Source organism: Alligator sinensis, unplaced genomic scaffold (assembly GCF_000455745.1).
Source record: "Alligator sinensis unplaced genomic scaffold, ASM45574v1 scaffold193_1, whole genome shotgun sequence".
Classification (NCBI taxonomy): domain Eukaryota; kingdom Metazoa; phylum Chordata; order Crocodylia; family Alligatoridae; genus Alligator; species Alligator sinensis.
The window spans coordinates 794,773-810,784 of NW_005842199.1; the positions used below are offsets into that span (position 1 = coordinate 794,773).

Genomic DNA, 16,012 nt, shown 5'->3' on the forward strand with positions numbered 1-16,012 from the left:
CAGTTAAGGTGATAACCTGAAAGAGCAGTCCAACGTAAAATAGTAATTGTAATCTACTCTATATTCACCTCAAGCAAGAGAAAATTCTGGTTTTGAAGTTAGTTAAGACATATTATAAATATTGCTGAAAAACCAAAGCAGTATTAATGTTAAGCACAAAATATCTTTTATGAATTTTATTGCCTTTCATTTGTGAGTTAATGAAAGAAATCACTGTGTAGTGAACAGAAGAAAACTGTTGAATGACATGTATTTCTTGCCAGTAGATGGATTGGGATATCCAGATGTAGGAAGAAATTAATTCTGATAATTAATTCTGAAGATGAACTATGTTAGAGTGTAATTGGACTCTAAAAAGTGGATTTTAAATCCCTAATTACGTTCTTCCTGTCAGCTGTCAAACTTGACCCAGACTCTGACCATCAAGAGATGTCTCACTAAGTATCACGTGCTATCACAGATCATTCAGGCTAAATACACATCAAGAATATCCTATGCAGTCCCATTTTTCTTCACCTAGTTATACTTACAATTTATGCCCTGCAATTCTGCAGAAATGTGATGGAGCTACCAACTGCCCTGCCTCACTGAGCTTCCTACTGCTGACTCAAAGGTGTGCTTGTCCATATGAATAATATGTAGATTCTATATTTCTGTTAAGATGGCTACAGTACAATTGTTGAGATTGAGTAGTATCTTCAGTAGGATTCACTGCTGAAATCTTTGACATTTAAAAAATAGGAAGTGCCAAAATACCTTTGTGGCCCTGGGCTAAGTGTTTCTTTGACTTTAGAGGATTTTAGAGCCAAATAAAATAGGACGATGCACTTTTAATCAATCAAGTCCTTTTGAGTTGGATCTCCTATAAAAACGATTAATATCTTTGGTCATTTTAATGACTAAATAGAACATTAAGCTGTCATCTGTCCTGTAGCATTAACTGGATTGGAACAAGGGAAGGAGCAGTTCTTTAACAAGTCCCCGGGACTTAAACATATGAACTTCTTCTCAAGCCTGAAAACCTGTGTTATATGAAACATCAGGGAAAAGGCTTCTGCTAGGTATGAGTTCCAATAATAATGCCATTAATGTGTATATAATCTAATTTATGAATGTCATCAGTTCATGCCACTCTGCATCTTTTACGTACGTACTAATTTTTCATGATTCTGTCTTTAAAACTAAATAGCTTATGTGGACAATCTCTAACGATGCAAACCAACGATCATATGACCAAGTACTTACGTGGCTTCTCAGCTATAGTATTGGGAAATACCATTAGTGGCCAAGTAAAAATTTAAAGTCCAGCTTTCTTTTCATGTTGTAATCCTCTCTAACTGCTAAAAGAGGACTAGAATAGTACTGTGAATTAATGCATTAAACGATCTTTTTCTTTGACTTATGGCAGTGAAATCGGGGTCAGGCATTTCCTGCTGCTTAATATCTGCCTAGGATCCCCTTATTTGCAAAACTGGAATGTAGCAGGACATCTAGGGCACTTCCCAATGCTTTATTTTATTATTAGGTGTATATGCTGCCTTTCCCAACAGAAGTTTATGGTGATTTACAGTAAGAGGAAAAAAAACATAGAAAACAAATGAACAGAACTAATCTTAGGGGGAAACAAAATTCATAAATGCCAACAGAGCACTAAAATAAACGATATAGTAAAATCCCAGTTTATCCCTGCCTGTCAATCGCCTACCCAAATAGAAAGGTCTTACCATGCTTCCAGAAGGCGTCCAGGCTCAGGTTCTGGTGGGCCTCGAGGGGGAGGGAGTTTCAGAGCTGGGGGGCAACCACCAAGAAAGATGGACCATATGTCCTTGCCAAGCAAGCTTAGCAAATGAGTAAAAGCTTCAGTTCTCATTTTTAAGCCCTGATCCTGAAAGGCAGCGTTTCTTACAATTTGTTGCTCTGGTAGTATGACATTATCCACCTAATTCAGTAGTAACATAAACCCTGTTCCTGCAAAAGTATCATGTGTGAGTGGTGTAGCTGGCAGTCGCATGTTTAATTATTCAAAAGTGTAAGTTTTTGCAGATTGGGGAATTTCACCTACAATGTACCAATTTTCTAAATCATCCTAAACATTAGCTTCTCTGTATGTTCTTGGGTGATCTTGTGTTCAGTTGTCCTCCTGCTTAGGTGAGCCTTGTCGGCTGATGGAAGGTAAACAGTGCGTGATGGCAACATGAAGTTGCTAAATGCTCACTCTCTTCCAAAAGACCTGGGTACTGTGTTGTTGACAAGGCAGCAATACTTCCCAAGGTTTATGCATTTACCAGGCAAATTGCATGAGTGTTTGTTTTTTTTCTCTTTCCTCTTCCTGCCCTCTTCAAACTACCAAATTTTGTAATGCCAATCCCAAGCATTCAAGTCATGAATTGGAGCCTCACAAAAATCACGTATTTAAAACACAGAGGTTTTGGTTCTTTCTGTTTGCCTTCAGGTCCTTGCTCTATCTCCTGTCTTGAGCATATCTAGGCACATGCAAAGGCACAGAGCTTGTGCTGGATTTCATGGTGTCTGTTCTTGCTTGAACAGGGTCTCTGCAGTGTTCTGTGATAACAGTTTTGCTGAAGCCAATACCAACCGCTGCAAAAGAAATTAAGCTAGTATGGGGAACTGCTAGTGAGCTATTCTCTTTCTGGAGCCAGACACACAGCATGGGGGTTCTTCCCACAAAGCTAAAGCAAAAAAAAGGCATGTTTTTATTTCTAGCATCTGTATATGGTTTAACTCCTTTTTAAATCTGTGTTAGTGATGTTTGAAATACAAGTCAGTGACTGCTCACAGCATTCTGATTTTTTGATTTTTTTGTTTTCCTGGGAGCAAGGAAGCTGAACAACTGCAGGGAAACAAGTTTTGGCTCATTCTTATCTGGCTACATTACCAAATGGTTCCAAATTTTCCACCCAACCCTCCCCCCCCGGTTCACTCTGCCATTAGATTTTAACTGGAGCAATTTCAAGCCTATAACCTATCTCTCATGCAGAGTTTGGTTTGGCTCAGCCACTATTTAGAGGTGGAGATATAAAAGCATCTTGCCTATCTCCATGACTTAGATCGATGTCTAGGAGTTGTCTTCCATTCCCATTGTTTATTTTTATAACACTGGGCACCTATACACAAGCAAGGAGGCTGCTCCAACACACTGTAATTACAGCATGTCAGAGCAGACTCAATTTAATTGAGTCTGCTGGAGTGTGGTAATTACTGTGCTCCAGCAGACTCCAGCATCTTGTGTATCAGCGTCCCTGCACTTAAAAATGGTGGTGGGGGTGCTTTATCTAAAGGTCATTGAATGAGCTTTGTATAAAATGCCCCCGCTGCCATTTTAAGTGTGAGGACACTGATACACAAGATGCTCTGGGTGCTTTAATTAGAGCAGCTCCTCCCCCAGTCTCAGAGCATGTGTATAAATGCCCATAGTGTTCAGCTCAGTTGCACTTCAGAAAGAAATAACCCTGTCCAATTTCCCCACCTCCCCCTACTTCCTTTTCAGCCATCTCAATCCAACATAGCCCCTGTTTCACCCTTGTTATATCTCTCGTCCTTAAGCGATATTAACCAAATATTCCAATTGTGGTTCTGATTTATGGATCTGTATATTTTTGTCATTTTAATTAGAGGAGTGAGCCTTGGGCTGTTAGCATTCTCCCTGGGTAAATTAATACTGGGAAGGAGAGCCTTACAGATGTTTGGGTTGGAACATAAAAATAATCTAACACCTGTATCTTTTGCGTGTTGGACAGGGACTAGCCACCTTCAGCAGGGTCTGATTCAGGTGGTTTATGCGGATGGTGTTTGATTGTGTGGTTATGCTGACCAGTCACTGTAAAACAGCTGAATTGCTTTAGTGCTTATAAACTCTGTCCCTTGTGTTTTATAAGCAGCAATTCTCTCTCCTCTCTCCTCACAGTTAATGCACTTTGGCATCTAGGAGAAATTACATAGCGGGGACTGCCAGAACACACTGCAGAACACTAAATAACCTGTGTAATGTAGCTTTTCTTTTGTTGTGTAGTGAGGTGGCCAACTTTCATACCTCCTGTCCAAGAGAATTAGGAGCAGACACTGATGGACTAATAGCAGGGTAATAGTGTCTTGGTGGTATTCATTGTGCAGGCTTGCTAGGCAAGTAGTGCATCTTCCTTCAGTGAAGTACTAAGCCCTCTTCACAAAGGACTAGCATGATGTTAGCGGGCCTTTCAGACTCCACCGTCATCCTGCTTTTTGTACTGTCCTGCTGTCAAGAGCTCAGTTCAAATCTTGTCTAATTGGGAGGGTATCATTCATTCTCTGCTTAACCCAAGAATGTGACCAGTCAAATGAACTTTTACCTGAGTTAAACACAAATTTAAGCTCATTATCTCTTATTTTTAAATGCCTTTCCATAAGTTACACTGAAAATTATTTTACTTAATATATTCTTTTAATACTGTCACTGTCAAAATCTTTTCAACAAATAAATGTTTTTACTTAGTCTAAGGGAATTTTCTTTAGCAGTAACAAGGCACGTAGGTTGTTTGATGGTTGACTCTAAGCTATTGTCTGATACCTTTAAACGTTAAGTTTTAGAGCAGATGTAGTCAGATCACTCACTCACAGATTGCTCACCTTGAGATCACTTACTTCCTTGCTGGGGGATATCAAATGTATTTTTCTGTCTTTTCCTCTGCCTTTTCACATTAAACAGCCAAATACGTACAAACTCCTGAGCTGCAGATCAGATGTACAAGTGCATACTTAACTCTGATCTGAACAGAGTAGAAACTAATCTTGGGGAGAAAAGTGGTACACCCTAAAAAGTGAGGAAAGAGGACAAGTTTACAGCACCTTTTTAAACAAATATATTACACTCTTCATAAGTGGCTTCTAACATTTGAGTGCCCAGATTCATGTAATTACATGGTTGATCTCCATCCCCACAGAGGAACCAATTACTTGTGAAACCTTTGGACTCTCGTAGATCGTGGTGGCAATCACTTCAGCATAATCAGACAGTACATATCTGAAGGGAGACGCTCTGCATTAGTACTCACTTCTGAAAATGTGGCTTCCCCCCAGTCAGATGTGGAAACGAGGCAGAGAGAACTTCATGACAAAATCCTGTCTCTGGAGCAGTAAAGAGGCCTCTTTCTGAGCAGTGTCCAGAGGCCGGGGAACTCTCTCTCTGTTTGAGGTGGGCTATGGGTATGCACTTGTGGCACAGTTAGTGAAAGATAGTGGGCTGTAATTTAACAGGCATATTGGATCATTTTATTTACTCTTTTTTTTTTTTTTAATATCCAAGGGCCTGCTGGTGGACCTTTGACAGAAATGTAGCTTATACCTGCACTAGAACTGTCAGTAATATCACTGACATGAATGACGCGTGCCCCCGGCGGCTGGGGAAGATGGTGGCAGTAAGCGGGAGCTCCCACAGACGCCACTGACAGTGGGTGGGGTGGGGTGACAACTGCAGACCAGGGGTCGGCAACCACCCACAGATGCTGTTGGCAGTGTTGGCGGCACATTGGCAAGCGGAGATCGCCTGCAGGCACCGCTGAAGGTGTCAGCAGCACCTTTTTGTAGGGGGTGCACCGCCATGCTCGGGGTGCACGTGCACCTGCATGCACCTATGCATTGCCCCTGATCACTGAAACCAGTTTCCCAAATGGAGTTAAGCTGCACTTGCAGGGCATGTAACTTCATTATGGTTCTTGCTGACAAATTGATGTCAGAAGTGTGACATCTTTCCCTTACAAACAACACAGCTATGCAAGAAAATCTTACGTGGCAGACCAAGCAGAAAAGCTAAGCACACAAACAGATCACTCATCTCCCTATTCCCACTTTGTGCCCTGAGACACTAGGCTTTATATAAATCTTTCAGATCTTTCTTATGTCAGACTGAGCCAGCTGAAAGTTCAAAGCTTTTTGAGTGGTATCGCAGGGGACCTGAGCAGATTACCAAATCCAGTCTGCTATGGATTTATTCTTAAAAGAAGAAGTGAACATTGAATATTCTACAGCTACCATAATGCCACCAAATGGCTGAATGTGAATGCTAAACAGCTTGACTTAGTGTACATTCAATCATGTTACAGAAAATTGTGGCAGAGAAGGTCAAAACCTATTTCCTAATCATTCTTTTTTCCTTTCCTTTGGGGCATGTCCATACACAGTTCTGAAGCCACATTCAGTTGTAGCAATGCTGGAGTCTTTTACAGGATTTTTATGATAAAGTCCTTCCAGTGTTGAATGTTTATTCTTAAGAGAAATTCAAGATTTGTTTCTTACGATGCTTTTCACTACACTTGGGTAAGAACAATAACAAAGTACATCGTGTAGCCATTACATTTTTTAAACTACTTCAGATGAAGAAATTGAATCACTGTGGATTCTCAAAGCAAAATAGTTATGCTTATTGGACTCGGTTTAAAATGACAAATATACATATCCACTGACTTGAGTGAGAGGTGGTTTCAGATCTTCGTAACTATTCTGGATAAGGAATTCTTGTTATATTTAAGTCAGGTCACATACTTTAAACTTAGCCTTTGAAAATTTGCAGCAAGTAAGGCATCTCTGTTATTCTGTGGATGTTCTGGACCCAAACTAGCATGCTTAATTACATTTAGGATTATAATTTGACCATACTCTCATTTAGATTCTCTTTCTCTCAATATCAGCTGAAGGTGCTCAGTAGTGTTAAATGGGTTTATTCTCCTGATCAGATAAATAATTAAACCATAAGCAACATCTAACATGGGTGATTTTAACATGACAAGGTATCCTTATGTTTCTTCATTAACCGGTCATTATTTTTATTGTGCATAAACCTGCTTCCTGTTAAGAGTAAAAACCAAAAAATGAAGAACTATGGACGTATGAATCTTAAAAAAACAGTGTAAAAATGCACTGAATCATCCAGTTGATCTGCTAGGAGGTCTGTAACTAACTTTTTGCAACAGTTGCATAAATCCTTCCTAATTTAATTATACATAACCATCATCCAGGCAAATATTTGTGTTTAAGATAAATATGGAATAGATTGGCAAGAGTTTTACAATAGAAAATGTTTTATTTTGATAGCATTTTTTTTACAACGAGTTTTTTGGGTTTTTTTGTCCATTAACTCTTAACACCCCACTTCACGTAACGTAAGTTACTTGATGTGGTACACCGTGCATGTAATTATATGAAGAAGCAAGTCCAGCATTCATCTTCTTGCAAACTGTGAAACTATTGAGTTTCAAGGAAATGTCAGCCTAAATTACTCATATTGAAGAAGACTATTTATTTTGTGAGCTGGTGAGCCAAATTTTGCTTTCATATGTTTAAAGTGAAAGTCATTAGCTTTAACAAGAATGTACGTGATGGCATAATGAGACCCATTAAGACTGACTATACAAGAAATGGGGGTAAACATGTAATACAAAAAAAATGCCATATACAAACCTGAGCTCCCAGTGGGCAAAACTAATTTCTGATGGGCCAAATCATTTGAAGTTTTGATGTGCATTTTTGAAAGGTCTTTTGCCAGAATGTAAAGCAGATCTAGACTATGAGAAATAAATTAAGTATTTAAAAGCAACAGGCACTCCCTAATTACTTGTTTGTTAATCTAGTTTTCTTGGCATACTGGATGATGACTTGCTCTTTTGGGCTCCTGATGATACCAAGCTGCTGTCTTTAATGATGCTGTTGAAGTAAGTCACCAGAATTGGCTTAACTTCTGCTTCCTCATCAATCTAGCTATTCCAGGCATGTTACTAGTATACAATGATACTAACTGCCAGTGGGTTAAGCAGTACACAGGAAGTATTCAGCAAAACATAACTATTTCATCCACTGTTCATGTCAATTACACGTTGATGAACTGCAGAATTTCTCAAGGACGATTACAGCAGCCTGGATGGAGGCAAACAGAGGTGGGTGCTTCTCTATAAATAGCAGTTCTACAAATGAAAGACTTTTTTGATGCCAGCAGCAAGGTCCTGTGGAGTAGGATTCTCTGCAGTGCAACTGACAGGGACTCCTTCAGCTTCCATTGCTTCAGCAGTTGTTGGACCAATAGCAGCAAACTGAAGTGATAAATTAGTCATGAACAAGACAGCGGAAAAAAAACAGTGTGCAGATCTGCTCTCATTGCATGATGTGCAGGACAGAATACTAGAAACTGAAGTAACTGACATCATAAGCACATCTAACTTGGAAATGTCAGATTAATATGGGCTCAAGCATGTTGGCTGTTTTCAGTGCAAACTGAATATTTTTGCCATTTTATTAGTGAATGATTTCTATATTCACTAGAAACCCTCTATCTATAGCTATTCCTAGCAATTGCTGTGATGATTAATGATGATGATCAAATGCAAACATCCCTGCTTTGAACTCAACCCACAACCTGCTTCTGACTCCAGGATACAGGCTACTGATAGCTTGAACCAACATAAACTTCATGGATTCCTGTTCCTCTTACTCTCACTGCTGTATGCAAATATCATGTGACACCCAAAAAAAGGTTCAAAGAGGTTCGGCTCCCTGAAGATGTAGAATAATAAAATGAACTCTTTTTACAGCGTGGTTTCACAAGGTATTTTGTTAGTCTGCTTTGCAAATGCTGTAACAGAAGTTACCTGGTGAGGCCCTGTTGTGACAGTTTAGTTATGGTGCTGTTGCTGATTTATTCTATTCAGGTTCTTATTTTACCTCCTCGCTTGCATGTGAGCTCTCTCTAATAGTGCACTGAGTAATGCGGGTAGCAGTTGTAATAGGCTTTTTCCTCCCTCTCTCCTGTTAAAAAAATAAATAAAATCTACCTTTCTAATTGTATTTGCTTAACAGCAGCTGTGCTGTGCAGGATTGTTATAGCAGGCAAGACCAAAGACAGGTGCCCTGCACTTGAAACAGACAGTGAGAGAATTCTTTGAGGTTTTGGAAAGCTTAGTCTCTTGCACACACAAGCTTTTACCTGTACAGAAGATAGTCTCATAGTGCATGTGTGTGGTAGAGCTGTCAAACACAGTCCTTGCCCAGGAATTTCTAGGCTTCTAAATCAGCAGTTTATCTTGTCTTGGACCATAAAGAATGATGGTGGTACACTGAGCCAGAACTTAGGTACATGTATAAAAGATAATGATCTTCAATCAGGCCAAGCAGATTTATTTATTCAGGTACAGAAAGTATGAAGTAAAGGGAGATTCAAAGCCACACTTCTACCCCACAGCTTCCACTTTTGAGAAACTGATGCTAATGCTAAACTCTACAGCTGGTCCCTATTGATCCAACTCCAGCCTCTGCAGCTCCTGCAGAGAGAACTATTCAGGAGCTCAGAACTATGCACAACACAGAACCATCTCTAGTGTGAACGTAGGACCAGCTTTTTGCCACAGGAGTTAAAACTAATTGAAACTACAGAGGAGAAAGAAGGAATCCCTTCAGCTCAAGTGCCTCTTCTACTTTAGGCCAGAGAGTAGGATTAAAATTGGAAAAGGATGGGTCTCCACTTTTCAGTTAGGACATGGATGGCCAGTGAGGGGCCCCTCTAATTCACATGCAGTATTTCTGAGCTGCAAACAAATGACGTATTTTTGTGGTGGTTTGAACTTCATCTATTCAACTCTTCCCCCACAGTCCCATTCTGAAGAACGATCATCAGTGGAAAAGGATAACAAGCTATAGCCAGCATCTTCTAAAACAGTGCTTCTCAAACTGTCTGATGTGGCGGACCGGCAATTTTTTTTCCAGTGGGCCAGGGACCGGTGCCCGGTCCAGTTGGTGGCAGCAACTGCATGTAACAGCGCTACACAAATGCGCGACTGGCTGTTTCTTTCTCTTTCCTCACATCGCAGGATTGACGTGACCTGGAGTATTGGAACATACGAACTGTGGTGCATGACATATCAATGTTATGCTTCTGAAAATATATTTCTTTCTTTCCTGGCAACTCGCTGCGGGCCAGCGAGTGGTGGCTCGCGGACCGGCACCGGTCCACGGACCACCACTTTGAGAAGCACTGTTCTAAAAGTATCAACCTTCCATAAATACCATACGTATTACACTGCATATCACTGTTAAATTGCAAGAATGTTTTTAAATGCCTGGAAGGAATCTGATGATAGGATTTTCTTCCGAAGGATTAAAGTTCTGCAATTAGATGGAATTTTTAAACAGAAAAGGGCCAACATTTAAAAACCTATTGATGAACTCCTTGCTGCTGGTTTGCTTTTAAATAATCTTATTTTAACTGCAGATTTAAGGAAAAACGAGGTATACAGCTAATTGTAACTAGCAGTGAGAATCTAAAGTATTTAATTAAAAAAAAAATTCATCTTTGCAGCAGCATTGTTTTGACCGAAGATTAGAAAAATTCGCAGTGGCCAGGAATTGTTATCCTTCAGTACAGACAGAGAGCCCAGTGACTTGTTCCAAGTCTCACTGTAACAGTGGATGTAAGAAATACAACTCAGCCCTCCTTTCAATCCTCTGCTTCCACGTTAGTAAACACCAGTGTGTTTATAGTTGTTTGGGGACTTTACCTTAATTTGATCAGCAAAATTGCCAGAAAACTTCTGAATATGCTGAAGACAAAATTTGACACCAGATGGGCTGAAGAACGCAATGCTTGCTGGCATCCCCTGTATAAAAGGAACAGCGTGTTGGAACAGATTTCTGTTGACTTGAGCAGCATATCAGAACACGGCTTCATATAAATCCATTCAGCAGTCTCTATGTGGAGATGCAGTGCTGGCAGCTAAGAAGAGCTGAATTTAGCCAGCCAAAATGATTTACTGTGAAAGGCTGGCAGCAGCACGATGGGTGCGCAGAGTTTGGCAAGGCTGTCCCCATGTGGAACTACCTGAAATTCAAGTGTGATTTTTTGCCATTCATTCTCCAAGGTCATGCAAGTGATTCCCTGATGGTTCTCAAAACTCCGCCAGCTCTGGACATAGGCCCTCTGCTTCCCATCCTGTACATCCTCATTGCTCACCCTAAATTTTCCCTGCTTATGCAGCTGCTATAGCAAAGTAGTTTAGAACAGGAGAAATGACTACCGAGTCTTGGGTTCTACAGCTGAGCAGACACAATGCAAAGGCTTTTTACCCCCAGAATATTACCTGATAAAGCTCTGAATGACAACCTTATTATGCAGCAGCATTTTTTTTTTAACAGGGAGGAAATATTAGCAAGCTTCCTTAGACTGAGGAAGGCATGAAGTCATCTGTACTGCATACATTTTTTTTCAGGATTGGCAGGCTTGGAGAAGGCTGCTTCTGAAGACTAAATCTACAAAGAAATCAGTTTGGTGCAAGGCTGTGCTCAAACTCTGTGGAAGGCATCCATTTTTGTTTTAAAATTTACCATTTAGAAGCTAGATTTTGGTCATGGAGATTGGAATGCTGGTTCAGCTCAGTATTTCTGGCTTTCAAACAGTGCTCAACATTACTTCTTTATATTTATCTCTAGACTTTCAATATCAAATGTCAGGGAGCTGTATGTTTAACAAAACTATTATTTAAGAATGGCTAAAAGTAGAAAGCAAGCATATCTTATTAGTTTTGCCTGGAATGACAAGAACCTCTCTAAATCACATAAAAAGGAGACATTAGAAAATATCCTGCCTGCTATTGACTCAAATTTATGCTAGTGCCAACCAAATAATATACTTATAATAATTGTATTATCTGTCTGGGAGCATAAGTGTAGCACAGTATATCAGTTAGGCTGGGCAGGTGAAGCCATTCAGGACTTTCCATGAGTAGAAGAACTTTGAAATCAATATGTAATTTAACAGTAAGTCAATATGACGCCTTTAAAAGCGGAGCAAGATGTTCAGACAGGCAGGTGTCTGGAGGCAAGGCTATTATTTTGAATAAGCTGAAACCTAGCTGTAACACCAGGCTCCCACAAACAAAACATTCAATAATCTAATCTTGAGCAAACAAAAGCTTTTATCAGTAGCTCCAAATCTACTTTGTTAGGCACTGATCTCAGCCTAATGATGTTTAGCAGATGGTAAAAAGCACTTTTTGTAACAATTCTAACAGGCACACCTAGTGATCCTTTAGAGGGCAGCATATCATCCAAAATTGTAGTACTAGAAGAGAATCAGTAATGCATTCTCAAATGAAATAATGAGAGAAGGAACACTGCTCAGCAACCATGGACAGCAGATAATTAGTGCTGGATGCAGATTGAGATAGTTGTGGCCAGCAGGTTCAATGACACTGAAAATGACAGGAGATCCTGTGTGTATGATCATTAGTAAGTGAATCAATAGCACCCCACAGTAATTGAGGCTCTCGTGATGGAATCTAACATGATTTTTTTCAGAGCTTTGTGAAGCAATTCAAAAAGAACAAATGGAATAGGTAATTATTTATATAAATAGTTTCCCCCGCTCCCAGTAATTCTTGTATAAAATATAGCTTAAAAACTGGATGAAAATCTGAAAGGGCCTTCCCTTTCCTCCCCCAAATAGAGACAACTGGGTATTTTAGGACTTTCTCTAACTCACTCCTTTTATGCCTATGTGCTACTGTGTTAAAGTTTTAGGGGAAACTATATCCAATTTTAAGGCCTCATTCACAATGTCCAAATGACTACAACATTACCCAAGCATTACCTTAGTACCCATTATGAAGAGAATATAGGAAGCTTGTTTATAGCCTTTGTTTCTATACCCTACAATGACATCTTGTAGCATTTTAACAGGTTTTACATAAGCTTCAGAAAACCATCCCTTTATAGTGGTCTTCTTGAATGTGTGCTACCTGTTGTGAGAAATAATTCTTCAAGGATTCTTGGAGATTGGGATGTTGAGCAGTCTGATAAACAGTGAGGCTTTCCAGTAAAATACCTGGAATTGAGAAAAAAGAACATGTGCTTACTATTTAACAGGATTTAATGCTGTTGTTATTCCAATAAAGCACTTCTATAATTCTGACTACATTTAAATGCATCACTTCAATGGCTAAGACACAGAAATATTTTTAATAGCTTCCTAGGCATTTCTACAGCTACCGAATATAATTTTAGAGCTTTTATATGGCTATGCATTCATAATCTGAGGATCTCAAAGCATATTACATATATCAATTAATTACTGCAACTTCCCTTGCCCCTGGCCGATATTACGTTTGTCAGAGGATATATGCAAGTTTCCCATGACATATAAATAAGCCATACCTTAAAGGAAGTTGTCCTAGCGTCAAAATGGCTGATCCACCACAAAAATGGTGGATCCATGATGAAATTGCTGTTTTAGACAGCAAACTTTGTCATGCTGGGCCAGATCTTAGATCCTTCGCTATCCATAGTGCTCTGGATAGTAGAGTGCCCCCTACAGTGGTGAGCCATCAGGGAGACTTGCAGATTGCCCCATTCCCATTACTGCCAGGCAATAACAGGGATAGGGACCCCTCCCCTCAAGTCAGACCTTGCTGTTTCTGGGAACCCTGCAAGCAGTCTTGTCCCTTCTGCCACCCAGCAGCAACAAGAACAGTGTTGCAGTGGCTGAACAATGGGTGGCAGCCTCCTCTTGATAATGAGAACATTTTTAATCTTTTGCTATCATTGTGAGGAGTGCAGGGGACAATGTTGCTCATAATAATAAATCAACTAACCAAAATAAACATCTAAGGAAATACCAACCTTTTTCCTTGAGCACTGTTGGAAGTACTTCTCTTTTGAGAGCTCCACAAGGAAAAAGAAGAGATGATGAATTTGGTGTCTCCTCTGTAAGCAAACAAGCAACCTTGTTAAATGGGTTATAAGGTTACCTTTTTCATTGAAATCACAAAAGATCTTTGAAAGTGCCAATTTTTGTACATATACTGAAAATGTAGCATTGCAGTCTCATACAATCCTAAAAATCATGGAAAACAGTTGCAGTTCAAGTCACATCTGTAATTCAGAAGGTAAAGGCTACTTAGCATGTAAATTAAAAAAGATCCCATTACTGTAATACAAATTCACTGGCTAAAGAAATCTGGCAAAAGATAAACTGCTCTGCTATATTCAATTTCCTTTCAACACAGAATAACCAAGCATTGTGTAAATTATCTCCTCCTCATCAGGCTTTCAGAATTGCCCAGTTTTCACAGACACATATTTTGGTATTTAACGGCTTAATCCAGCAGAATGTGTCCATCCATAGCTTGCTGAGCCATGGATACAATGATGGAAGCTCATCTTATGTAAAATGGACTGAATCATTTGTAGAGAATTTCCAAAGCTACCCAGAGCATTTTTTCCCTTATAACCAAGGGAGGAATGGCTCCTATTCCCAGTAGCAATGTACCATCACCCTTAACCTTTGGGAGGCAAGGAGGTAGAGGACAAGGACACTTCTTACATTGGGAAAAGCTTGCTGAGATTAATTGGGAGACCTAGAGCTCTTTCCTGACTGCTCTTGGAATGGTAACAGTTTGGGGTTGCGTATTTCTGACACTTGCTTCTTTCCAACTGATCTACAAAGATTTTTCAGCCATGATGATGACAGATTTGGGCTACAGACTCTATAAGAATGGTTCCCAACCTTTTTAGACTCAAAGCACTCCTTGGAAAATGCCAGCTCTTAGGGTTCTCTTTTTTTTTTTTTAACTATGAAAAAAATAATAGTCTGCAATTCTGGTGCAAAGAACTCAGAAAACCACAACAGAATATTTCTGACATTATGAATTCCTGTTTGAAATCTCTGGGTTTCTCTTGTGAGTCATGTGTAGGTGTCTGTGTACCCAACATTGCTAATATTGAGTGGCAGCATACAGCACACTTAAAAGGATCTTGCAGCACTTAGGTTGAGAACCTGTGTGCTATAAGATCCTTAGCTGAACTATCAGGCTAACTACACACACTCAAAAGGAACTACCAGACAGCAGTTCTCTATACAGTCATTTCTAGGGGGCCACAAGTGGAATCTCTGCATATACATACCTTAGATGTTGGAAAGAGAAAGGAAAGTGAAGTCTCTGATAGACGTAAAAAATGACTGTAGGGTTTTTGAACCTGACTGGATGAAATGAGGCACCACTAATCTTCGTATGGGGTCATGTTCAATATTCTGCTGTATATTATGGATTTTTTAAATTAGTAATTTAGAGTTGTTCTTTGGAAGCATTATTTTTCTTTCCTTTTTTTTGTCCTCACTGCAACTGACATTTGTGTTTTGAAAATAACATAAAAGGTGTTTCTGGGTCTGAAGAAAAAGAAGAAGTATCTGTAGCTCCAGTCAGGACCAGGTACCAGGTGTTGTATTTAAAAAGGAAACGAAAAGAAAAGAAGAAAATTGCACTGGGGGCAGTCCAATGCAGCCCATTTAATTCTTCTATTATATCTTTATTTAGACTTTAGATTCAAATCTGGATCACTGTACTTCAACATCAGCCTGAAGGCCAAGTAAACGTATAGGTTTCCTAGTCCTTTTAGATTCATAGATGTTAGGGTTGGAAGGGACCTCAATAGATCATCGAGTTTGACCCCCTGCATAGGCAGGAAAGAGTGCTGGGTTCAGATGACCCCAGCCAGATGCCTATCTAACCTCCTCTTGAAGACCCCCAGGGTAGGGGAGAGCACCACCTCCCTTGGGAGCCCGTTCCAGACTTTGGCCACTCTAACTGGGAAGAAGTTCTTCCTAATGTCCAGTCTAAATCTGCTCTCTGCTAGCTTGTGGCCATGCTCTCTGCTAGTTTATGGCCATTATTTCTTGTAACCCCCAGGGGCGCCTTGGCGAGTAAAGCCTCACCAATTCCCTTCTGTGCCCCCATGATGAACTTATAGGCAGCCACAAGGTCGCCTCTCAAACTTCTCTTGCGGAGGCTGAAGAGGTCCAGGTGCCCCAGTCTCTCCTCGTAGGACTTGGCCTGCAAGCCCTTAACCATAAGAGTGGCCCTTCTCCGGACCCTCTAAAGGTAATCCACATCCCTCTTGAAGTGTGGCGCCCAAAATTGCACGCAGTACTCCAACTGTGGTCTGACCAGCGCCTGATAGAGGGGAAGTATCACCTCCTTGGTTCTGT

At 40.1% G+C, this 16,012-nt stretch overlaps 1 protein-coding gene across 9 annotated transcripts in view; it reads right to left on the minus strand.

Moving 5' to 3' along the window:
• Positions 1-16,012, minus strand: part of UROS (uroporphyrinogen III synthase) — a 66,069-nt gene that overhangs the window by 15,468 nt on the left and 34,589 nt on the right. For 2 of the 9 annotated variants that reach the window (XR_324177.3, XR_003094762.1), the window contains exons 7-10: positions 13,648-13,731; positions 12,768-12,853; positions 10,533-10,631; positions 4,624-4,807 (exon numbers count right to left, since the gene is read on the minus strand). Coding sequence is in view for 4 of the 9 variants with exons in the window: in XM_025207562.1 (XP_025063347.1) it covers positions 9,606-9,857; positions 10,533-10,631; positions 12,768-12,853; positions 13,648-13,731 (521 nt within the window). In the remaining 5 variants the exon portion in view is untranslated. The other 7 variants (XR_003094764.1, XR_003094763.1, XM_006026583.3 and 4 more) reach the window with 7 other exon arrangements.